This window comes from Acomys russatus, chromosome 11 (assembly GCF_903995435.1).
Source record: "Acomys russatus chromosome 11, mAcoRus1.1, whole genome shotgun sequence".
Taxonomy (NCBI): Eukaryota; Metazoa; Chordata; class Mammalia; order Rodentia; family Muridae; genus Acomys; species Acomys russatus.
The window spans coordinates 40,896,340-40,920,957 of NC_067147.1; the positions used below are offsets into that span (position 1 = coordinate 40,896,340).

The following is a 24,618-nucleotide window of genomic DNA, read 5'->3' on the forward strand; positions in this document are numbered from 1 at the left end:
TGGGTCTGCTGTCCAGGCTCATAAGGATTTCCACGTTTCCTTTCTCACCTGTGGCCTCAGGCTTGCCTACTTGTCTTTACTACAAGGAGAAGTATGGTCATGTCATTTGACATCCTTTCCAAATTAGAGCAGAAAGGAAACCACAGACCAGTCTAATTAAAACCATTTCTCCACTTCGCAAATTCTTCAGCTTTGTTTACTCCACACATCCCACCCTCAAGAGGTCCAGCCAGGCGAAAGCTTCACAGGTTCCAGGCTACTACATGGCCAGCTTTAGGTGTGGAAGGCATTCTGGTCAAAACCATCTGCCAACCAGTGTTGGGCTGGTATACTTTAAACATTGAAGTTGGGGGTGGGGGGGGGTGGGGAAGTCAAATGACAATTTTAATATAAGACTTTAAAACAAGATACAAGTATAAAACACTGCTTTTGTATTTCAAAAGTTGGGAGGAAGATAATCCAGTCATTAAACAGTCTACAAAACATATGCCAGATTACATAAAAGTCTATGTACAATATAAAAAGAGCTGAAAACAGTCTTCACTGTAAAAATAATTTAAAGCAAAATTTTCAATTTAAAATATTGTCTATAGCACAAACACATCATGCAAATGGAAAACTAAGTGTACTGCATTCTTTAGCCAAATAAATTCAGATTGAGAGATCTTTTTTAGTTAGGGAAATGAGCCACTTTATAGTTTTTCTCCTGGCAGTTACAGTCCTAGCTGGGTATTTTATGCATAAAGAACAGCTATATTTCAAACCCTTATTTTGTAATAAATACTAAACCAACATATGAATTCATATTTAAATTTGGGGGTAATGTTCCAAAGAAGTCTGTAAAATAAATACTGTGTTTTTGGTTTTGGGGGGGGGGTGTTTTTCTGAGGTGTGAACTATTTGAAAGGCTTCTGCAGTTCAGAAAAATTGTTCCCTAGTTTTAAGGCAAGCTAAGCTTTTTAAATAAATAACTAGTTTCATTGACTATTGGATTTGTATTCGTCTCCATAACACAAGGCTAACGCTTTGGGATACATTACACCAAATCCTCTCAACAGGAAACAATGTACTTTCTGGTTAAGTTACAATTTATTTTAGGACTTTGGAACTTTAATTAAGAGGTCTATTGCTTTCCTCATTAATGGAAAAACAGCAGTCCAAAATATTACACTCTCCCCAGTAGAAGTACCACTATTAGATTCAGAAAGGCTTTGCATATTCACATCTTGGCAGTTTAATACTTGTGGTGAAGATTTATGCAGGCTCTACCACAGTGATAGGTATTTAAACAATGGCAAAAATTCAAACTAAGGAGACTTACAGACAGGCACTATTGTTTCTAGAGCAACTGAAACATTTCCAAATCATCCGTGGTTAGTCTTAGGGGCCTGTTTGGACATTACCATATGTCTGCAGCAAGTACAAAAACCACCTTAAGTAATAAATACACTTCAAACTCTGAACCAAGTTCTGACTATTCCCCACATGTGCTGACTTCCTTCTCACATTACAAGTCATCTAATTTTATAAAGTTAGCTGCCACAAGTTTTGGAAAATGCCAGTGTTTAAAAGGTAACTGTGCTAAAAAGTAAAAGTTCAGCAGAACAGAAGAAATTCGGGATTTCATTCAATGTTACAAACAAAAGTGTGAAATACCATTCTTTGGTCTAGATAAGCTGTTCCCTTTACATTAACATTCCAATGGCTTTTTGAAAATTTAAATGTTGAAATTCATTAGGCAAAACCAAAATTATATATACATACAGTTGTTATCATACAAATGAACCTTTAAAGGAAAAGTCAACCAATAGCTGATTAAAGATACCTAGTACCTTTAAAAAAGTTAGTGTTGAATGTACAAGTACAGAAATGATGGAACTTTAAAAATTACCCGAGAAGACAATCTATTTTCCAGTCTATAAATATTACATCCTTCTGGTTTCCTTGAAAAACATTCATTTTTGACATGCTGAAGTTCCCAATGCTGGTGGAGCAATCCCTGTACCTGGACAACTGCAGTAGTATTATGAGTTATCTGATGGATAGTTTACATCTGGAACTTCCTGCCCCGTGGCTATAGCTTCATTAACTACTTCTTGGTCCCCTCCATCAGCTCCAAATCCAGATACTCCAGCACTTTCAGGTCTATCCGGTTCATCTTCCAAGCCATTGTAGAACTCTTCAATTTCACTTTCATCTTCCATGGGTTCTTCTAAACTTGGACTCTGACATGTGCCACTGTCACTGTTACTGCCACAGGAACTAGAGGATAAGACATCATCTTCAGAGTCAGAGTACACCTCAGCACCATGGAATATGTAACGATTTGGTGGTAAAAACAGGTACTGATTGCCTGAAATACAGCAGTAAGAAGTAAATGTCATTTGACTTACTAAGCAGACTTAAATATTAAGTACAGCTAATTTGAAAGGTTCACAAACTTTCTATTCTGTGGTTTTACTGGCTTGTTCCTGTTTGAGACAGTTTTGCCTTGAACTCACCAGATATTGGTTATATAAAAACCATACCTGGCTTACATCGTTATCTTCAAATCTGACAGTTCTATCATTAGTCTGTTCTTTCTGAAACTGCAAATTAGCCAACATGATCTGAAATGAATATACTTTTGACTAAAAGACCAATAATAAGGACTGCTGCAAGCCTATGGTTTCCAGGGGCAAATGTGTATATAAGATACAAGCAAAACGGCGCGTGGTGGCCATTAATCCCAGCACTTGGGAGGCAAAGGCAGGCAGACTTCGAGGCCAGCCTGGTGTACAAAGTTGAGTTCAGGAAAGCCAAAGCTACACAGAGATACCTTGTCTTGGGGGGAAAAATTTAAGCTAAAGTTAGGATTTACCCATACATATAGTATCTTGGATCCTCAAAAAAGTAAACTATTCCACCTATGTTGACAGCTGTTAGGACAAAACAAAAATAGAAAGGTATCCCAGGGAGCTGGAGAGATGATAGTTCAGCGAGTAAGAGCACTGGCTGTTCTTCCAAAGATCCTGAGTTCAATTCCCAGCCACCACATGGTGGCTCACAACATCTATAATGAGATCTAGTGCCATCTTCTGGCCTGTAGAACATTGTGTTTATAATAAAATTTAAAAATACTTTGTTGTTTTTGTTTTTTGAGACAGGGATTCGCTTTGTAGACCAGGCTGGCCTTGAATTTACAGAGATAGGATTAAAGGATAAATAATTCTTTAAAAAAATAGTAACGGGGCACTGGAGAGGTGGCTCGGGTTAAGAACACTGGCTGCTCTTCCAAAGGTTCTGAGTTCAATTCCCAGCAACCACTGGTACCTCACAACCATCTATAATGGGATCTGATGCTCACTTATGTAATGCAGGCATGCATGCAGAGTGCTCATATGTGTAACTTAAAGAAAGGTATCCTATTTTCTAGATCTTACAAGCCAGCCTCATAGTTTACCTCACAGACCTTCCAAGGGGTTCATACATCTTCAATCCTGAGCTTTCCCACCCTGCCAGAACAGTGTCGGCTGTGGGTATAAATTGACCCACAGTGAGCATGTCAGTCCTTTGCTGAGGAGGTAGGGAAAGAGTGCCTTTATCTGGTGAGTCATATTATTAAACCATTTCTACTTTTGAAAATTGCACTAGCTGCTTGAAGCCCTGGGTTTAATCATACATATAATAAATAATCACCCAAACCTCTTCTAATTTATTACACACATAGCACTACCTTGATAACTAATGTCAAAAGTTATTATCTGACACTGGTTCTCATCTTCAATCACAATACTGTGAAAATGGTTCAAGAAGCATTCCTTGGGGTGGAGAGATGGCTCAGAGGTTAAGAGCACTATCTGCTCTTCCAAAGGTCCTGAGTTCAATTTCCAGCAACCACATGGTGGCTCACAACCATTTATAGTGAGATCTGGTGCCCTCTTCTGGCTGCAGACAGAACACTGGGTACTAATTTTAGAAAAAGAAGGGGGGAAAAGGCATTCCTTACCGTCAAGCCGCTTACTGATCTGTTCCTTTGCAAGTCTGTTGGGCCAGCATTTTCTCACTGTCTCTGCAACAGAAGTTCTTTCGTTTTTGTCTCCTGTACTAGAACCAACAGCCTTGAAATCTGGATTTTCCACATTAATGCTCTCAACATTCCTGGAAGTCTGTACTTCCTGTGATTTTTCTTCCACACAATCTTTTGATTCAGATACTTCTAAATCATCAATTCTGTTCTTTGTTGTTTTGTCCACAAATGCAGCAATCACAGACGAATCTTGTGGTACAGTTCTTCCAGGGGAACTGGAGTCTTCTGAAATATGAAGAGGTGTTGGTGGCAACTCCGAAAGATGAACCAGTTCCTTTTGTGTTCGTGGAGGTTTTTCAGTAATTTCCAAAAGCTTTACAGGGTTACAACAGAGTTTGGCATATTCGCCACCTAACCTATGACACAACTCATTTATTATGACATCACAGTCTCCAAGAAGCTCTACATCAAAATGCAGATGAGGCAAAGGTTCCCTATTTATTAATATTTGAGGCACTTCATGGGGTATGGAACCTAAAACAGGGTGGAAAAAAATGAAAAAGGGAGTTAGTTCAAGGGACATAGTGAGACTCCATCTACACAACAAAGGGGGGGCATACAAATCTGTTTTGTAAGCATTTTGCATTTTTCAAAACCATTTGTTCTCAATAATAAACAATATGTGTTTTTCTCAGGTTGTCTTCTTTATTCTGTGGCCTTAACTCATAGCAGTCCTGTCCCAGCCTCAGCTGAGATTTCAGGTGTTCCAGCTTAGAAAGCTTAAATGCTTAAATCACAAAAATCCTCTGAAACTAGCTTTAAAAAGTAAAAATCTAGCCGGGCGTGGTGGCGCACGCCTTTAATCCCAGCACTCGGGAGGCAGAGGCAGGCGGATCGCTGTGAGTTCAAAGCCAGCCTGGTCTACAAAGTGAGTCCAGGATGGCCAAGGCTACACAGAGAAACCCTGTCTTGAAAAACCAAAAAAAAAAAAAAAAAAAAAGTAAAAATCTATTGCAGGGAAGTTCATGACTTCACTTTAATCCCAGCACTTGGGAGGTGGAGGCAGGTGAGTCTGAGGACAGCCAGGACTGTTAGCGTAACAGGTATTTGGAAGGCTAAATCTCCTGTCCTCTTGATTATGAAAGGCCACATCCAATGTAACTGAAATGTCCCAGTTCTCCTTAGCTGCTTCACACATTGGAGGTGGCAACAGAAGCATGAAAAAAGAAATTCAAGAATGACACAAGCTTGGACATTTGGTTGGGGGGTGGGTCAAGACAGGGTCTCACTATATAGCCCTGGCTGTTCTGGAACTCAATATGTAGGCCAGGCCACCCTCAAACTGAGATCCACCTGCTGGGATTATGTTGGCCATTATACCATGGTCCTGGACAGAAGCAAAAGTCCTTTCAAAACTTCAACCATTAGGTTTTATTTTTTCATTTATCCCAGGCTGGCCTCAAAATTTGCTATGTAGCAGACATTATTGCTCTTGGCCCCCTACTTTCACCACACCACCACATGGTGTTCAAACAGGGGTGTACTACCATTCTTGGCTACCAAAGATGAGCTGGGAGTAGCATATGCCTTTGATTCCAGCATTCAGGATGCTACTTGAGCAGTCATCTCTCTGTGGGGCCAGCCCAGTCTACAGAGAAGTTCCAGTCCCAAACTTTGCTTTGATTCTATATAAGCTTTAACTAAAATTTGACATTACTTCTGTATTCACAGCCCCATTCCTATTCCAAAATGTTACTTTATGAAGACTACCTAAAAAACAAAGCTTAGACCTTCAACTATTCTCTAAATAAAAACAGTAAAATACATAGGTCCACAACCCATGGCATGCAGAACTGTCTGTCCCCTAAACCGTCAACTTACTTGGAATCAGTGCTACTGGTCTTACTTTCAGAGAAGACCCAATAACAATGAGGAGGTCAACTTCATCTTTGTCATACTTCATGGCTCTATGAAACTGTTCTGGTAAATTTTCACCAAAGAAGACAATCTCTGGCTTCATGATAGCAAGTGGCTCATCAGCTGGGCACCTTGGACACCGAGGAACTACCTACAGGAAATGTGAAAGTAAAGGGAGCCCAAGTTAGCAGTAGTCAACATTCCCAGGAGACATAAAAGCTGTGTATAGTATCTATTGTGGAGCCAGAGTGATGGCTCAGCAGGTGAAGGCAATTCCCACCAAGCTTGACAACCAAATTCAACCCCCAGAATCCAATGTAGAAGTGGAGAGCTGACTCCACACACCCCTGGTCTTTTAGCCTCCACAAATATGCTGTCATAACCACCTGGGTACACACACATGCAAAAAAAAGCCTGAGAAAATGTATGCAAACAAAACATCTTGTTCTTTTTAAAATGTTTGTGAAAAATGACTCCCATTTGTAAAGGATTCTAATCCAGAACATGGCTACTCTGGCTGGAATACAGACATTCCCTTAGTATGTACCTTTTTCTTTTTTAAAGTATATACCTTTAATCCCAAACAATGAAGGTAAGGATAGTTTGTAGAAGGAAGCACCCATATTTGAAAAGAAAAGTGATGAATCAAAGATTTGACAGAATAGAATTTGCCCAACTCTCACAAGAAAGAAGAGAGGTGACCAATTTGAGAGCAGTAGAGAGACGGGAGAGCAAGCAGTATTACCAGGAGAGTTTTACAGAGACAAGTAGAACAAGCTCGACACAGGTGACGACAGAGGAACCAGAAGGTTAGAACAGATTGCTATAGTTTGAGGGCAAGTAGAGCAAAAAATTTGAAGCCGAGAGAAACCAGATTGAATCCATCAGCTAGAAGAGTTTTGAGCCAGAACAGCTGAAAGAGCTAGAAAGGTAGAGCTTATTCAGCAGTAAGTCTAAGAAGCTGAAAACACTCAGTGTCTAGATTAGATTGTGTGGAGGTTAGAAGTTTCCAGGACCAGGCCTAGGTTAGCAGAAGGAGACAGTAAGCTTCTAAGACAATTAAATCAGGCAAATAAAAGTTACTTCAAGCTGAGTATGGTGGTGCAGGCCTTTAATCCCAGCCCTCGGGAGGCAGAGGCAGGCGGATCAATGTAAATTCGAGGCGAGCCTAGTCTACAAAGTGAGTCTAGGACAGTCAGGACTACATACCCTGTCTGGGGGGAGGGGAGAAGTTACTTCGATTTGAATATACTGTCTTTACTGGTCATCATGACCATGCAGTTAGGGCTACAGGACATATTTCTGTATTGTCCTGTAATAAACACTTCACTATCATTTCAAACATGTTTTAAATCTTACCACAACTAATAAAAGAAAGACTCCAATTCTGACCAAAAGTGAGAAGGGAAGCCAAAGACATTCACTGCAACTTGTGACCTGGCCTCCTATTCTAGACTTCAATAGTAAGGCGTTACTTGGGAGGTACTGAAGAGGACTTTAAGTTTGAGAAACGGTCTCATGTCACTCAGGCTGGCTTCAGACTTGTTTGTAGATGACCATGACTCCCAGCTGCTTCTCCAAGTGCTGGATTACAGGCATGTGCCCACACACCACATTCACTGGTGCTGGAGAGCAAACCTGCGGTTCTAAATGCTAAGCAGCCAGTCTACCAACTGAACAACATTCCAAGATATTTTTTTAAGTGAGACACTACTTATCTAGCTCAGATTAGCCTGGCCCTCACAATCCCCCTGCCTCAACCTCCTTAGTGTGCTCTAACATCCTCAGCTTGCAAGGTTTTGTACTTAAGGTAAAAAAAAAAAAAAAAAATTAACCAGAATTTCCAACATTCTATATAACACATACATCTCGGGGGAAAATATGAATGCAACAAAAATCAAACTTACACAATTCCTGAAGTTAGCAAGAATTAAATTACCTGATTAAATATGTCTCCACGAACAGCTTCACAATCCACTTTGTATTTACAAATCAGGCAAGATGCTGTTGCAAAGGAACCTAAAACAACGAGAATGTAACTGCTTTACTGCAGGGACTTTGTGGCTAGAGCAGAAGACGTAACCTGACTTCCCCTGTGAGGCCTTGTAAGGAATGTAATGCATGTGATATGGTTTGTATATTAAGAAGACATGCCTTTGTCTTCCTTATCATGTAAAGCTACAAGCTGCAACAAAATAACTCCACAAGTGCTAAAACTCTGCAACCGGGAGGTTCCAATTGAGTTACTTTAGCACAGCTATGTCCTGTGTAGTCAAGGCTGGCTCTGAACACTCAAGATTATCAAATTAATACGTGTTACTAGACAGCAGCTTCTTCCCCAGCCTTATGCTCCTATTAAACTAAACAGCACATTACAGAAAGCCACTGTGACTTTTACTAACCATGACACTGAATGATCCTTTGGATTCCTGCCACCTGCTCCAAGGTATCTATGTTCTGCGTATAGTTCCGAAGTAGCTTCCCTTCCTTATCTGACAGAGCCAGGAATCTGTGGCACAGGGACGGCTGGAACTGTCCGGGATATATTTCCTGTATAATGCGAAAGGGAGAAAATTAATTAATGAAATAAGCATAACACCTATCTACTTATGTTTAGCCAAAAAGGTACTAATGATAACTCCCACATATGCACTTCAACAAGCAGGATACATGAGCATTTTAAAGCATCTAGAAGGATGGCACACCTAGAAAAGGCTTGTTATTGTATGAAAACTTGGCCCCTTGAACAAAATCAGCTGACCTATAAACACACCTTAATAGGTATTATGTAAATCAGAAGAAATACATACCTCAGGTACATCTAAATTTTGATGGCTGCAAGTTCAGATTTTTTTCTTTAAGGGAAAAAGGGAAACTTTACATTGAAATTACAGCTATCAAAGGGATGGTGACTTCACGACTAAAAAAAAAAGCTGTCAATGTATTATTTAAAAACTTGTTTTTGATTCATCATTCATAAATATCAACCTGCTGGGAGTTTAAAGCTGAAGTTTTAATTCCTTACCAAAATTGCTTTCCTTCCACTGCACAGGCACATACTGGGATAGAACAGAGCTGCTCATGAATGCTGAGTTGCTGGATTTTGTGTGTGTGTTTTTCCCCCCAAATAATGCTTCAATGCTGTTTCTTCTTTAAAAACAAAGAATTCAGATATACACATGGCAAAAAGATCAGAGAAAAAGTATCAATTTTGGTTCTCCCAACTTTAATATGTACATTTATTTACTTATCTATCTTATGTGCATTAATAGTTTTCCTGCATGTATGTCTGTGTGAGGGTGTCAGATCCCCAGAACCAGAGTTACAGACAGTTGTGAGCTGCTATGTGAGTGCTGGGAATTGAACCTGGATCCTCTGGAAGAGCAGCCAGTACTCTTAACTGCTCAGCCATCTCTCCAGCCCCTGGTCCTCCCAACTTTTTTTGACAGTGTTTTTATTAAATTTCATTTAGTAAGTGACTATGGCAAAGGGAAGTTTCTTCTTTTTTCTTTCAAGTTTTCTAAAAGTTTATACTATCTACTTCCTTACATTATAGGGTCCAACCCATTGTACTGTTAAGCAAAAACTAAATACAACATAATACAACATATATCCATCAACATAGAAACTGGTTGTACAGTAAGGGACATCCATACAGTGGAATATTCAGCCACTGAAAGAATGAAAAGGCTCTCGTGCACTGTCCTGAAAAATAGTCCATCACACACAAGAAAAAAGTAAGTTAGTCACCAGGATGTAATCTTTTTGATTTTAAGCAAAAAACTGAAATTAAGTGCATATATGGATGATTCTGTGTGTAAAAGCACATGGGAAAACCACACAGGAACTGTAATAACAGGGTTGCAGATCTTCCCTTCTGTAAGATTAAAGGACTTTACTTTTAACCTATTTAGTAACTCCCAAATTTAGAAATAGTTTTCCCACTCATAATTGCTACATAAGATTTAAACCTGGTTCATTTCATTTTCTTATTTATTTTTTGAGACAAGGTCTGTCTCTACATAGGCCTGGCTGTTATGGAACTTATTATGTAGACCAGGCTAAGAGCCACTGCCTCCTGAGTGCTGGAATTAAAGATGTGTGCCACCATGCCCAGCAATAAACTAGTTCTATTGACAAAGCCATGTGGTGGTCCATTATTTAAAAAAAAAAAAAAAATCCAGGATTTTTTTGTTTTTCATTCCAATGTACACAGAAAACACTCATGAACTGGACCAAGTGGCACATGCATGCAATCCCGTCACACAGAGGTAAACTAAGGAATAGCCAGAAATACAAAATTCTAAAAGAACTTTTAACTGCAAATCAGATAGTCTGGGGATTATAAAATATGGGTTAAGTCTTCCAGATTGGAAATCTCAAATCTTAAAAAATAGGTCCTCCACCTCAGATCTGAACACTCTGAAACCTTTTTTGTTTGCTTTTTTTGTTTTTGAGACAGGGTTTCTCTGTATAGCCTTGGGTGTCCTGGACTTGCTTTGTAGATCAGGCTGGCCGAGAACTCACAGAGATCCCCTGCCTCAAATGCTGGGATTAAAGGCCTGAGCCACCACTCCCAGCTGATTTTTTTTTTTTTTTTAAGTTAACACTCTGCCTGGTGTTGGTAGCACAAACCTTTATTCCCAGAGCTCCAGAGGTAGAGGCAGGTAGATCTCTGAGTTTGAGGCCAGCCTTATCTACAAACTGTGTTCCCAGACAGCCAGGGGTATAGAAAGAAACCTGTCTTGGAAACAAAAGAAAACAAAACAAAAAACGCTAACACTCAGGAAAGCTTCCCCTCAGTGATGCTTTCTTCCTCTAAGTCTCGCTTATATAAGCAAAGACCCTAAAAGGCAGCCCCTAAAAACTCAAGATCCACCCAATTTTAGAGTTGTAGAACAGGGGAAGACAGATGAGTCTGGTAAGAAACAACCTAAATCCTCCATTCTATGAAGGCTTGAAGGTTGGTGGCACCTGCAATGGTGTCGTTCTGGCCCAGCATGTGGGATGGGAGGCACAGAGGTCAATCCCTAGCACCACCAAAGAAAGTTAAGGATTGCAGAGATAGGTCACTGGGTAAGCATTTGCACTGCAAGCCTGAGGCCAGCACTCAAACTCCTGCATTCAGGAGGCAGAAACAGGGGACTCCAGCTCAACAGTGCAGCAGGAGACCCTGCGGCCACACCTCAGGTGGAGAGCAGTAGATAAACACCCAAGGTCAACTTCTGGCCACCACTTAACAACATGCAAAAATACACATGCACACCACACACATGCTAATAAGGGGAAAATGTAAACAAAAATTCTAGTAAGGTCCCTTTTCATACTCATCTTATTCTTTAAACCCCAGGAGTAATCTCCACTGTTCAAAACTTTTTGCCAGCTACCTCATAGAGGATTTTTTGGTTTTTTGAGACAAGGTTTCTCTGTGTAGCCTTGGCTGTCCTGGACTCACTTTGTAGACCAGGCTGGCCTCAAACTCACAGTGATTTGCCTGGTTCTACCTCCCCAAGTGCTGGGATTAAAGGCGTGCGCCACCACCCAGCTCGTGGAGGATATTTAACTTTACCAGAACACCTTTTCTATCTAAGGTCACAACAGTGAGTATTTTAGGATTTATGGGCTATACATTTTGCCATATTGTCTCATATAGCAAAAACAGTCAGATACTCTCTTAAGTGGGCATGGCCTGAAATGACCGAAGGACAGTACAGGAGAATTTAATAGTGCTCATATGCCAGCTCCCAGTCATCAGCAATTAATTCTCAGTTAAGAGGATAGGGCAAGACTGGGAAAAAGCTGGTGAGATGACACGCAATCTGAGAGAGAATTATGTTTAGACAATTTATTGTACAACATAGATATGACAATTAAAATACTGTGTACCTGTAATGTCTGATTGTAAGAGTAGAAATAAGCATGTCAAAATGGATATTACTAACTTGATATAGCCATTCTATAATGTATACACAGCAATATAATGTATACCATGAGCATGTGCTTATATGTCCACTTAAATAAATCCATAGCTTAGTCAGCCATACATGGAATTATACATTATGATTTCATCACATCAGAAAAGGAGCAAGCTTTTTTTCATAGTATGACAATCAGTCTAACCAAATACAACAATTTCAATTAGTAAAGCTATATACTAATCCCTACTGAACTTGAACATGTATAGACAAAACCCACGCACTTGTATTTCACATTATATAATGCAATAACACAATATACATACGTCATGTTATACATTTTTCATATATATTAAGACTGAATTAAAGACATGGTCTCATTATATAGTCCTAGCTGGTCTGAAACACAGAGATCCACCTGTCTCTCTCCAGAGTACTGAGATTAAAGACCTGCACTACCATACCTAACCCTTGTTTTTTTATTTAAAAAATAAATAGTATAGGTATAAATGTTTTGCCTGAGGTAGTATGTACATGTACCACATGCTTGCCTGGTGCCCAGGGATGTCAGCAGAGGGCACTGGACCTCCTAGAACAGTGGAGTTTTGGATGGTTTTGAGCCACCATGTACATGGCAGGAATTGAACTCAGGTCCTCTGTGCAAGAACAAGTGCTCTTAACTGCTGAGCCATTTCTCTAGCTCCTATTTTAAAGCGTGTAACTACATGCATGTTTAATGTCTGGGGTTGTTGGTGTGGGGGAGTGCAGGTGCCATGGAAGTAGAGACCTGCGGGCCAGCAGCATGGGATTTCATTGGGACTAGTAAAGCCTCTGGACATAGATGTTGGAAACTGACTTCTGAAATGTGCAAGAAGCAATATGCACTCATAAGCACTGGCTCATCTCTCTATCCTTTGCTGTTTGAGGTGACTATGAAGGCCTTTTCCAGATTTCCTTCCCAGCCATTTGTGTTAAGTGATGTACAGAGAGGAGTTGTTTTTTAGAGGAGCTTTTAGGGTCTATGCACAGAATATCATTGATAAACTAAGGTTATTTAATTCTCATTTATATCTTTTTATTTATTGAAGGCTCATTTTTTATGCCCCCAGCCTGCCCCATAAACACAATTAAAACTTAAGAACAGAAACACAATTTAGCATGTGTGTCCATTGCTGGGGGCATAAACCAGGGCCTTTGCTTAAAAAAAAGAAAAGTTCTACCACTGTGTACTATTCACTCTGTAATGAGTTCCAGGCTAGCCTGGAACTCATGAGATCCTTCTGAACCCTGGAATAAGGGACATGTAGGGCTGGCTTGTTACACATTATTGGAGAGCATTTTCATGCTAGGCTTACTGGAATTCCAGCCTTTATCGTCCCCTGAAGAGGAACAAAATAATGCCTGTCCATACACAAAGTAAGTAAATGTAATTTTAAAAATTTATGGGCCCCCTTAATTTTAGGGTATGTATCTGCACTTGACAGTACTGGCAAGAGAGTGGGGAAAAAAAAAAAAAAAGATTAGTTCTGGCAATGTAGTTTCCCAGACTGACAACATAAATTTACAAGAAAAATCTTGGGGATACTAACATAGATTCACTAACCAGCTATGCCTGTGTAAGATATGAAAGTAACTTTTAGTTACCTTCTAGTGTTTCTAAACCTGTGTCTACTAACTAAACTCATAAAACATCAGTGTCCTGCATCCATCAAGGAATCTTTGACAGTCAAGCTATGGTGGTGCATGCCTTAAATCGCAGGGTTCAGAAGGCAGAGGCAGGTGGATCTCTGTGAATTTGAGGCCAGACTGGTTACAGAGAGAATCCCTGTCTCAAAAACAAAAACAAAAGAGAGAAAAGGAAGGGGGGAAAAAAATCAATCTTTGACTGTTTGCTCACTGTTCTTTGAAACAGTCTAACCACAGGTTCACATCTGACTGCACAGTGTGCCCATTCTCTAATCCCAGCACCTAGGATGCCGAGGTAAGAAGTAAGAGCATTGCCTTACAATTTTGTAAATATACCATATGAAGATAGCCTGTGCAATCCATCTTAGGGCTTACAAGATATGAGATGGACCAGTGAGTTAAAGTTTGCTGCCAAACCTGCTGACCTGAGTTCAATTCCAGGAACTCTTGTAACATGGGGGAACCCAACTTCCTAAAGGTGTCCTATTACATCCACAGTTGCACTTTGGCATGTGCACCACCATTCACCCCCCCCCCAGCCCTCCAGAGATGAAACTTTTTAAGCCCCCTGTTTAGTTTTTGGATTCTCTAAAACATCTAATGCAGAAGAACCTTTCAAATGTCCTTCCACATTTCATAACAGTTAACTACAGCCAGGCATGGAGCCTCTTGCTTATAATCACAGCAGATGGAGTTCAAGGTTCAAAATCCTCCACAGCTAAGCAAAGTTCAAGACCAGCCTACATCAGACTGTCTCAAAAACAAAAGCAAAACAAACAAAAAATCTTTTAAGATTAAACTGCAGAAAAATCTTGCAATTTTCTAATGACCAAAATCTTGGGATAATGTATACGCTATACTCTATAGTAGAACTGCACAGCAGATTCATGGAGCCAAGTGTTCAATTTTCTGGTTCACATTAAAGTAAAACTTTGAAATGCCTAATAAAAAAAACTTGGTCACTTTTGTTTCTGAAGCTGAGTCTCATGATGCCGGCCTGGCTGATCAGAGTCTCCTGCCTACCTCTTGAATTCTGGGACTGCAGGAATGCACCACGTTGCCTGGCTCCTGAACATATTCCCAAACATAGTATTTGCTTGCTTGTTAGTATTTAATATATGCAGTTAGTAGACTACTTCACTTTTCTTTCACAAAGTCTTCAAAATCCACCAAGTATGCCTTCCACTTACGCCCACATATTTCAAGTATTCAATAGCCACATGTAGTTATGGTGACTGACTTATGAACTAGGAAATCTAGAAGGATCTTCTGTAATCTATTTACTAAAAAGTATAATCTCAACCTTCTATAATTAAAAATCATTTTTCAGACAGATGCATATGTTAAAATTTGTCCACTACAAAACATACCACAGTAGGTCCTATATACCTTTATGACTCAGAAAAAAATATTTAAAAGTCAAAACAGGTCATTTTTATATGATCTACAATCGTCCAAAGGAGAGGGTGACACACACAAGCAAAGACCAAAAGTACATTATTTAAAATCAATCCTAAAACAACAGAAGTTCTGGCTACCACACTGGTAACATCCAATTCAATGGGCAATGAATGTAAACTTAAGAAAACTATACATGAGAACACTTTCATGAAAGACAAAAACTTTCAATACCTTTGCAAACTTGAAGAATGGTCTTGGATCTTTCCTAAAATACTCAATATCAAACATGGCTTGAGGATCTGGGAGATCTGGGAAGTCCACTGCAAGGCGAGCATAAATACCATCTCTCGATCTGAAGTCGGGTATCCCACAGGAAACAGAAACCTGGCATATACAAAACATAATTCATCCCATTAAATCATCTACCTTCATAATTAGTATCTTTACTACATACAATATGGTGGTAAGGTATGAAAAGACAGTGTGAGTTTGGGGAACAGAAATACTAAAGCTGGGTGTGGTGGTGCACACCTTTAATCCCAGCACTCAGGAGGCAGAGGCAGGTGGATCTCTGTGAGGTCAAGGCCAGTCTTGTCTACAAAGCAAGTCTAGGACAGCCAAGGCTACACAGAGAGAACCCTGTCTTGAAAAACCTAAAAAACTATAATCCTAATTTAAAATATAGGTATAATACGTAAGTTAATGAGTATAATTAAATCTGCCACATACTGTTTTTAATGGCTAATCTAAACTTTAAGCACTTAAACAAATTAAAACAAATATAATTGGTTGGAGTTAAGTCATTTCCATTTTTTTAACCAAAGTAGTTAAGACTTCCTACCAGATAATCATGCCAAACTGTTCTCACATGGCCTGCTTTTGCTACCTCAAAAATACTCCAGTTCTGAAACTTCTCTCAGCAATATGCTGTACCCTGAGCACAGTGGTCCAGGCCTGACGGCTGAGGTACTCAGGGAGACTGAAGGGCTGCTTAGGCTCTGAGCTCCAGGATTGGCTGGGGACAATCACAGCGGCAAAACCATTTTCAGAAAAGGGTGGGATACTTGGTATATTGTTCAATAGTTACAGCTGCCCAACACATACCACAAGAAAGTAGGTTTTTTTCAAAACCCATTAGGCTTTATTGCTTTTATTATATATGTGCATATGGGAGCCTAGATGTATTTATGTGCTCTACATGGGTGCCTGGTGCCCACAGAGGTCAGAAGGCATCAGGATCATGCACTTGTTGAATTGACATACAGGTGCTGGGAAATGAACCTGGGTCCCTGCCTATCAGTAGGAGCTCTTCATTTCTGAGCCATCTCTCCAGCCCAAGAATATAACAAGTATTTACTTATATATGGGATCTTTGGGTTTTTTTCTTTTTTAAAAAAAATTTATTTTATTAATTTATTCATACTACATCTCAATTGTTGTCCCATTCTTTTTATCCTCCCTCCCTTCTATTTCACCTTACTCCCCTGCCCTATGACTGTGACTGAGGGGACGTTTTCCCTCTGTATATACTCATAGGATATCAAGTCTCTTCTTAGTGGGTTTTTCCTTTTACTTGATAGGATCTCACTATATATCCCTGGCTGACCTGGAAATCAGATACATACTTTCTCTGCCTCACCAGTGCTAGTATTAAAGCATGGGTCACCCAGCTTGTCATTTTTTGAGATAGTGTCTTGCTGATTTGGACCTTACCACTTTGGTTCGGCTGGCTGTCTCTACACCCTAAGGCTGAGAGGTTACAGTCAGGTTAGGTCCTGACAGGTACATGCTGGGATTAAAGGAAATGCATCACAAAGACTAGCTGAAGATGTCATTTTTAATATGACAAATTTCAGACCAATGATTCATATCTATAGTCAGTGCTAAGGTAGCTGAGGCAGAATCATTTGTGCTCAGGTAGCCACTCTGAGCAACATAGTGACAGCCCATCTCAAAGGAAATAAGGACTAAGGATAGGTTAGTTTAGAGTATCTGCCTATCGTGTGGTAAGCCCCAGGTTCAGCAGGTAAAATAACAAATTACAATAATAAAGAGCCAGTGAAGGGGGTTTCAAAACAAGGTTTCTCTGTGTAGCCCTGGCTGTCCTGAAATTTGCTCCCCAGCCCTAACCTGCCTCTGCCTCCTGAGTGCTGGAATTAAAGGCATGCACCACTACACCTGGCTACACAAATATATTTTAACACAAAAATATTTTATTGTTAATAACCAGATGTCACTGGCCTTTAATCTTAGTATTTGGGAGGCAGAGAAATATGGATCTCTACAACTCTGAGGCCAGCCTGGTCTACAAGGGACAACCAGAGGTACATAGTGAGATTCTGTCTCTAAATAAATAAAAACGACAAAACCTTTAGACACAATCTTTTTTTCTTCAGATAAACCTTGACACTCTAAATAGGGCACACAACAAGCTTTATTTTGTTTCAGTTTTACAGGATTCGTTCAACTTGGAGTAAAAGAGGAAAAACTGTCTCTGGAACACAGGCCTAATTCCAATACTCGGGAGGCGGCAACAGAAGGATGGCTGCAAGGTTGAGACTATCCCAGGCTATAGAGTTGGTCTCAAAAAAAAAAAACCCCCAAACCACCAGCCAAGCATGGTAGAAATACCTTAAACAGTCCTAATAGTTGGGAGGATTTCTACCAAGTTCCAGGCCAGCCAGGGGTACAAGTAAGCCCCCCATCTCAAGAATAGTATGGTGATTCTAACCAAGCCTGAAGCCAAGACTCACAGAAGGAAACAGGCAACTCGCAATCCAGGTTGTACTGACTTCCACAGCACACAAACTGCCACACACACAAAACAAATACATGGTTTTTCCTTTAAAAAACAAAACAAAACAAGACAAAGCAAGCTAACCCTTGTCTAAATCATACCTGTAGGCAAAACTAATTCTATTCTGGGGTTGAAGGGTACACACTGACATGCTTTGGCATGCTCAACCGCCTCTGCTTCCCACAACTGGGATTTTTTTTTTTTCTTTCCTTTTCTTTTTTGTTTTTTGTTGTTGTTTTTGTTTCTTTTTTGTTTTCTGTTTTGAGACAGGGTTTTTTTTGTGTACCCTTGGCTGTCCTGGACTCACTTTGTGGACCAGGCTGGCCTCGAACTTACAGAAATCTGCCTGCCTCTGCCTCCCAAGTGCTAGGATTAAAGGCGTGTGCCACAATGCCTGGCCACAACTTGGATTCTTTACGATCATTTAATACCTTTTTACTTTGCTTAAATTGCTCTGACTGCTAACATGATTTCCAATATAGTACACAAAACACAGTATGACTTGGTCTTACACCTAGTCAAATAAAAAAGGCCAAGTCTCTACAATCTTAACGAATTAAAATGAAGAAAAGGTAAAAATGTTACCTTCTCAATATTACTGTTATTTTAACCATAAATTAAGTTTCTACTTTCTCCATGAAAACTGTTTCCACTAGAGCCCCTTGCTACCATACATTGCTAAGAATCTGATTTCTCTAAATCTCCTTTAGGAGCCAGGATACAATGTGTTGAAATTCCAGAGGCTAGAAAGATGGCTCCATGCTCTTGCAGAGGACTTGAGGCTCACAAATATGTCACTACAGTTTCAGGGGATCTGATGCCTTCTGGATTCCTTGGCCACTTTATACATGATACAAAAGCACACATGCAGGTAGAACACCCATACACATAGATTAAAAACAACTAGCCTAGCCATTAAAGAGAACCGCTGCTCCTTGAAGAGAATCTAGGTTTGCCAGCACCCACATGGTGGCCCACACCTAACTCCATCCTGGGATCCTGGGGATAAAGCGCCCATTTCTGGCTTCTGTGGGCACCAGGCACACATACATGCATGCAGGTGAAAACACACATACACACACTCTTTAAAAAAAAAAAAAAGCCATAATTCCACTTACCAATTACACTGTAAAGACTTAAAGCTGTCAGACCTTTCAAAACACTGAGCTAACTAACCTAGCAATGGCTGCTGCCCTCAGTTTTGCGAAGTTTCTAAACACATATATCATGAACAAAGGCTATATCTAGAGCAGAAAAATAATTAACTGGAAAGTGAATAAAAAAAATATATATATATATACTAGCTTTCTATACTGCTTTTATGCATCTTACATACCCCAGCTCCAGTTAGAACTATTATCTTTTTGCATTCTTGTAGTAACTTCACAGCATCTTCAATTGTATTAATATCTTTTCTCTTTTTCCGCTTTGGTGGTTCTGAAAGGATATTAACAACAATCTGCCACAGTGTCATATCGTCCAACTCAGGTGGAGGGATTGTTTCTGGTAGTAAATCTTTAAGAATTGTCCGAGGGTCGGTGCCAATCATGAGATGTTGCTGGACAAAAGTATATGGACCTACATTAACGGAAGAAAGACTTAGGTCAGTTCCACTTCTAGTTAAAACCTCATTTATTTTATCAAGTAATAAGTTGGCAACATATAAATTTCCTATGCAAAGAAAATACAATTTTAATTTTTTCATGTCATAACCCATACAAGATCTATCTGACTGATCAAGAGCTTTGGGAAGAGGTGCTTAGGTCTAAGGGTTTTTGGTTCGTTTGTTTTTTGTTTTTGAGACAGGGTTTCTGTGTAGCCTTGGCTGTCCTGGAACTTGCTCCATAGACCAGGCTGGCCTCGAACTCAACGCCATGTCAACTGCCTCTGCTTCCCTAGTACTGGGAGATTGAAGGCACATGCCACCACTGCCTGGCCTTTCTACGTATTTTGATTGTGCTTAGCTGTTTTGAGTATTTTAAAGGTTAGGTGAGCTTGGTCAGCAATTGGGAATTAGTATTCTCAGGAGGCCAAGAAAAAAATCTTACCATACCCAACCAACTAATCTAGGTGGTAAAGGTGACAGAGTAACTTTGTATAAAGTGTGGGGGACATGGGGGGCACGGGGTATGGTAGCAAGTAGCATATAACTATAAACCCCAGCATTGAGACACACAAGAAGATCAGAAACTCAAGGGCAACAGAGGTTACACAGTGAGTTCAAGCCAATCTAGGCTTGATCCTGTCTCAAGAAACAAGCAGACAAAGAACAAAAACAAAAAGCAAAACAAAACCCAAAACTGGTTACACACAAAGCAAAAGAAAAAAAAAAAAAAAAAGGTATAAAAAAAGGGTAAGAAACTATCCTCATGGCCGGGCATGGTGGCGCACGCCTATAATCCCAGCACGTGAGGAAGCAGAACCAGGTGAATCACTGTGAGTTTGAGGCCAGCCTGGTCCACAAAGCAAGTCCAGGACACCCATGGCTACACAGAGAAACCTTGCCTTAAAAAAAAAAAAAAAAGGAGGAGGAGGAGACTATCCTCAGCCACAGACAAAGGGACATAGTGTAGCATACCTTTAATCCCAGCACTCAGACTGCTGGTAAAACCAATAAGATCAGATGTTCAACACCATCCTTACATCCTAGACACTGACTTTGAAGCCAGAGTGGGACACATGAAACTGTCAAAGAACTTAAGAAAAGAAAGAAGGAGAGGAAGGGGGAAGACAGAAGAAAAAGTACAAGAAAAAAAGACAGCCTTGGTTGGGGTATACCCCAGAGCCTGGTGCAAAAGACTGCAGAGCCACTGAATTGGCCTGTGCTACAAAATATCTTCTCAAAAAGGAAGGAAGGAAGGGAGGAAGGGAAGGAGGGAGGGAGGGAGGGAGGGAGGGAGGAAGGAAGGAAGGAAGGAAGGAAGGAAGGAAGGAAGGACGGACGGACATTTATTTCAAAGATGTAGGGACTGAAGCATACCTATCCGCGGCCGTGGAGTCCAGTCACTAGAGCTTGCATGCGACGTTCTATCGTCTTCATCACTTTCACAGGAATGAAAGCCATTAGTGATGATTTCATCAGCGAACAGAAGGCTATCTGTAAAAAAAAAAAAAAAGCAAAAGGCTGCTGCTGAAACCACCTCTAGCCGGGCCTAGTGGCACATACCTGCAATAAGGTTCTTCAAAGCCGATCTGGCCTACATGGTGAGACTCAGCTTCTTGCATCAAAAAGATATTATCTCTAAATGTCACTAAAATGAAAAACCCAGCCATGTCTTCCCTGCCCCAGCCAAAGCGTCTCTCAAACAGCAATCCTCCTGCCTCAGCCTCCCGGGTGCTGAGATAAATGTATGCTTTAAAGAGCATGAAACATACTTTTACACTAGTTTTCCCTTTAACAGCTAAAATCAAGGGCTATTTACCATTTCAGTCCCTAATACACTTTTTAAAAAATGGATTAAATGGTCCACAAATACTGACAGACTCCGATTAAACTCTGTACAAAAAAAACTTCAGATAAACAATAAGATGACATTATTACATATACAACACTCGGCGTCAATATGGCAGAAAACATGCAGGTTTGTTTCAAAATTACAATATTTAATTAATCTTAACCTTAAATTGTTAAGGGCACATGATTTTAGGAGGGGAAAAAAACTCAGAAAAGTACTGTAAAATTATCACTCTTCTATACCGAAGTGCTAAATGCAATCACAGAAAAGTCATGTTTTTATGACGAGCCATTTCCTTATATTTTTAAGACTATGCCTCACGAAACAGCTTTGGCCTATTAAAACTTTAACTTCAAAAAAGGCACAGGTCCATGCAAAAGGAAAAAAAAAAAAAAAGGCAACACAGGTGTCAGTTTGCAAACGCAATCGCAGAAGGTCGAGCAACGGGACAGCCCAAAGTTGCAAGCCAAAGTGTGCACGGAGGAAGAGTCAACTTTTATACAGACGCTTCCTTCGGTCAAAGAATACGAGGGAGGGAAAACTTAACTCTACCGACAACTGCGGGAGGGACCCTGCCGCCCCGGCGACTGCGCGCAGCGCAAGGCGGCCCAGGCGAGCGGCGAGTCCGCGCGCGGCTCCGCTGCAGGGCCGGCGAGCTCGGAGGCGCGCGGCCGAGCCAGGGCCGAGCTGCGCCGCCGTCGCCGCCGCCGCGGAGCTCTCGGGGCCCCGGGCCAGCCTGGGGACCGACCGGGTCACAGGCGGGGACGCGGAGGGACACGGCTGCGCGGCCCCGCGCGCGACTCACCTCGGTAGCCGATCGCTGCCGCCGCCGCCGCAGCCGCCTCGTCGTCCTCCTCGCCCTCGTTGTCGTCGAAGTCGCCCGCCGCCCTCGGCTCCCGCCGCAGGCCGGGCCCATTGTCTCCGTCCCCGGCCGCGGCCGTCGCCGGGGCCTCCCGCTCCGCGCCTGCCGCCCCTGCCGCCTCCCGCCACAGCGCCGCCGGGGCCGTGGCGCTCACCGCCTCCGCCGCCGCGCTCGGCTCGCCCGGGCTGCGCCCGAGGCCAGGCCCGTCTCTGCGCGGCCTCTTGCGGAGCGGCTCCTCGGCGGGCTGCGACGCGGCCTCCATGGCGGCCGCCGCGGAAGAGGAGCCGCCGGCCTGAAGGGCGAGCGCCGCCTCGTCCGCCATCTTCCAACTGCCTCTCTGGCCCTCCGCCCTCGCCTCCTCTGCTCCGCTCGACGCGCGGCACTGGCGCCCCCGCGGCTCGGCTGCGGGAGATTTAAACCCCGTCACGTGACCCGGGCCTCGCCGCCCCCGCCCCCGCGCCGCTCCCGCCACCCACGCGGGCCGGACCACAACACGCCGGGTCACGTGTCCCGGCGCCGCCCGCGGCCTGGGCCCTTCCCCGGCCCCACCCTGGGCGGCCCGGCTCCCCTCGGCGGCGGGCAGGCGGGCCTCTCCGCGCCTCTCGCTTGCCCTGGATCGCCCAATCCCCACCTGGGCCCCACGCGCGCACCTTGCCCGCCCTCGCCTCAGTCTGTCTTTACCTCAGGGGGCTTTCGAAAGGGGCGGGAAGGAGCCCGAGCCCGCCGCGGCCCGGCCTCCCGGAGAAGATTTCCCCCACCTGTCGCGCGCGCTTGCGTTGTGACAGCTCTTCCTCAGTTTACCTCCCACCCTCCCTTACCGTGTGCAGTGGAGTGTGCCAGTCAGCCGTGAGGGCCTGTGCCCTCTGGATAGGTGTGGCAGTCGAGGATCTGCCCGTGTGTGCTCTCTGGCCGCAGCTTGGCCCCAAATGATCAACCCCCGGGTCCCCTGGACCTCGCTTTGGTCATTTGTAAAAGTCGCCTTTTGGGTCAAGTAGGGCAGGCAAGAGAGAGGACAGGAGGGGTAGACTCGTTCTTGTGGCTTGAGTGGAGCCTTTTCTAAACCCGAATTGGGGGGGGGGGGAGATTGTTTTGTTTTTGTAGCCAGGGTTTCTCTGTGTAGCCTTGGCTGTCCTGGACTCTCTTTGTAGACCAGGCTGGCCTCAAACTCACAGACATCCGCCTGCCTCTGCCTCCCGAGTGCTGGGATTAAAAGTGTGCACCACCACCACCGGACTAAGATTTTTAAAGTTAGTTTGTGTAGTTTACACCTAGCTAGCTGATATTTCATCATAATCGTGCAAAAAAAAAAAAAAAAATCCATGGTCTTATTGGTTTTGGGTTTGTTTGTTTTTTGTTTGTTTGTTTGTTTGTTTTCCCTTCTTCTTCTTTTGGTTTTTCAAGACAGGGTTTAACTGTTTAACAGAGCCCTGTCCTGGACTCACTTTGTAGATGAGGCTAGCCTCAAATCCCAGAGCTGCGACTGCCTCTGCCTCCCCGAGTGCTGGAACTAAAGGCGTGCACCACCATCATCCAGCTGTCTGTCGTTTAATTTCATCTTTGAGAAGAGGTTTTAGGTTTTCCAGGCCGTTTTTGAAGATGACCTTCGACTTCTTATCCTCCTGCCTCCCTCTCCCTAAAGCTTCATGCATGGTTCTGAAAAAAAAAAAAAAAAAAACCCAAAAACCTTAGTTCTAGAATGGTAGAAATGACTCTGGTTAAGCACACATGTTCCTCTTGCAGGGTCCCTGAGTTTGACTCCCACCATCCACATGGCAACCTACACCTGCAGATTGACACCCCCTTTTGGTAGACACAAACACCCAAACACATAAAAAATACTTTTCTGTTGTGGTTTTTCGAGTCAGTTTTTCTGTGGAGCCTCGGCTGTTCTAGAACTCACTCTGTAGACCAAGGCTGGCCTCGAACTCACAGAGATCCACCTGCCTCAGCCTCCTGGGTGCTGGAATTAAAGGCGTGTGCCACCAAACACGCCATTTAAAAACAAAAAAACAAAAACAAAACAAAACAAAAAAAACGTTAATTTAAAAAAAAACTCTTCAGTTCCTTCCCAACACTAAGCCCTTCACTTTCCAGTTACCCTGAAATTCTGGGCTCCTCGAGCCATTGGGGTCATTAGAAGTCAATTACACATGGTTGGTACCCCTGACCTTGGGAGTTAGAGGCCGGAGAATCAGGAATTTAAAACCATTTTCACTATGTAGTGAATCTGATCCCACCCTGTCTCGAAAACAAAGCAATAGCCAGCCATGTTGACACAAACCTTTTATGACAGCACTCAGGAGCCTGGCATGGTGGTTCACACCTTGACTTAATCCCAGAACTCTGGGAGGTGGTAGGGCCAGAGGCAAGCAAATCTAGGCAGCCTAGTCTACATACGAAGTTCAGGCTACCCAGGGCTACATAGGCTCTGTCTCAAAGACTTATAAAAAATAATAATAATTAGAGGTTTGGGGTTTAGCTCAGTGGTAGAGCGCTTGGCCCTGGGTTCAGTCCTCAGCTCTCAAAATAATAATTAAAATTAACCCCATGTATGAACTGCTGGAACACATGAAGCG

General features: G+C 42.3%; 1 protein-coding gene across 1 annotated transcript; it reads right to left on the reverse strand.

Moving 5' to 3' along the window:
• Window positions 1–1,952: 1,952 nt before the first annotated feature.
• On the reverse strand, window positions 1,953–22,422 carry Sirt1 (sirtuin 1). Its single transcript, XM_051153171.1, has 9 exons — window positions 21,986–22,422; window positions 20,706–20,822; window positions 19,062–19,303; window positions 15,160–15,312; window positions 8,329–8,476; window positions 7,866–7,945; window positions 5,891–6,077; window positions 3,989–4,543; window positions 1,953–2,353 (listed from the first exon to the last, which is right to left on the reverse strand). The coding sequence occupies exons 1-9, from the start codon at window positions 22,362–22,364 to the stop codon at window positions 2,025–2,027; spliced, it is 2,190 nt and encodes a 729-aa protein (XP_051009128.1). The 5' UTR covers window positions 22,365–22,422; the 3' UTR covers window positions 1,953–2,024.
• Window positions 22,423–24,618: the final 2,196 nt, after the last annotated feature.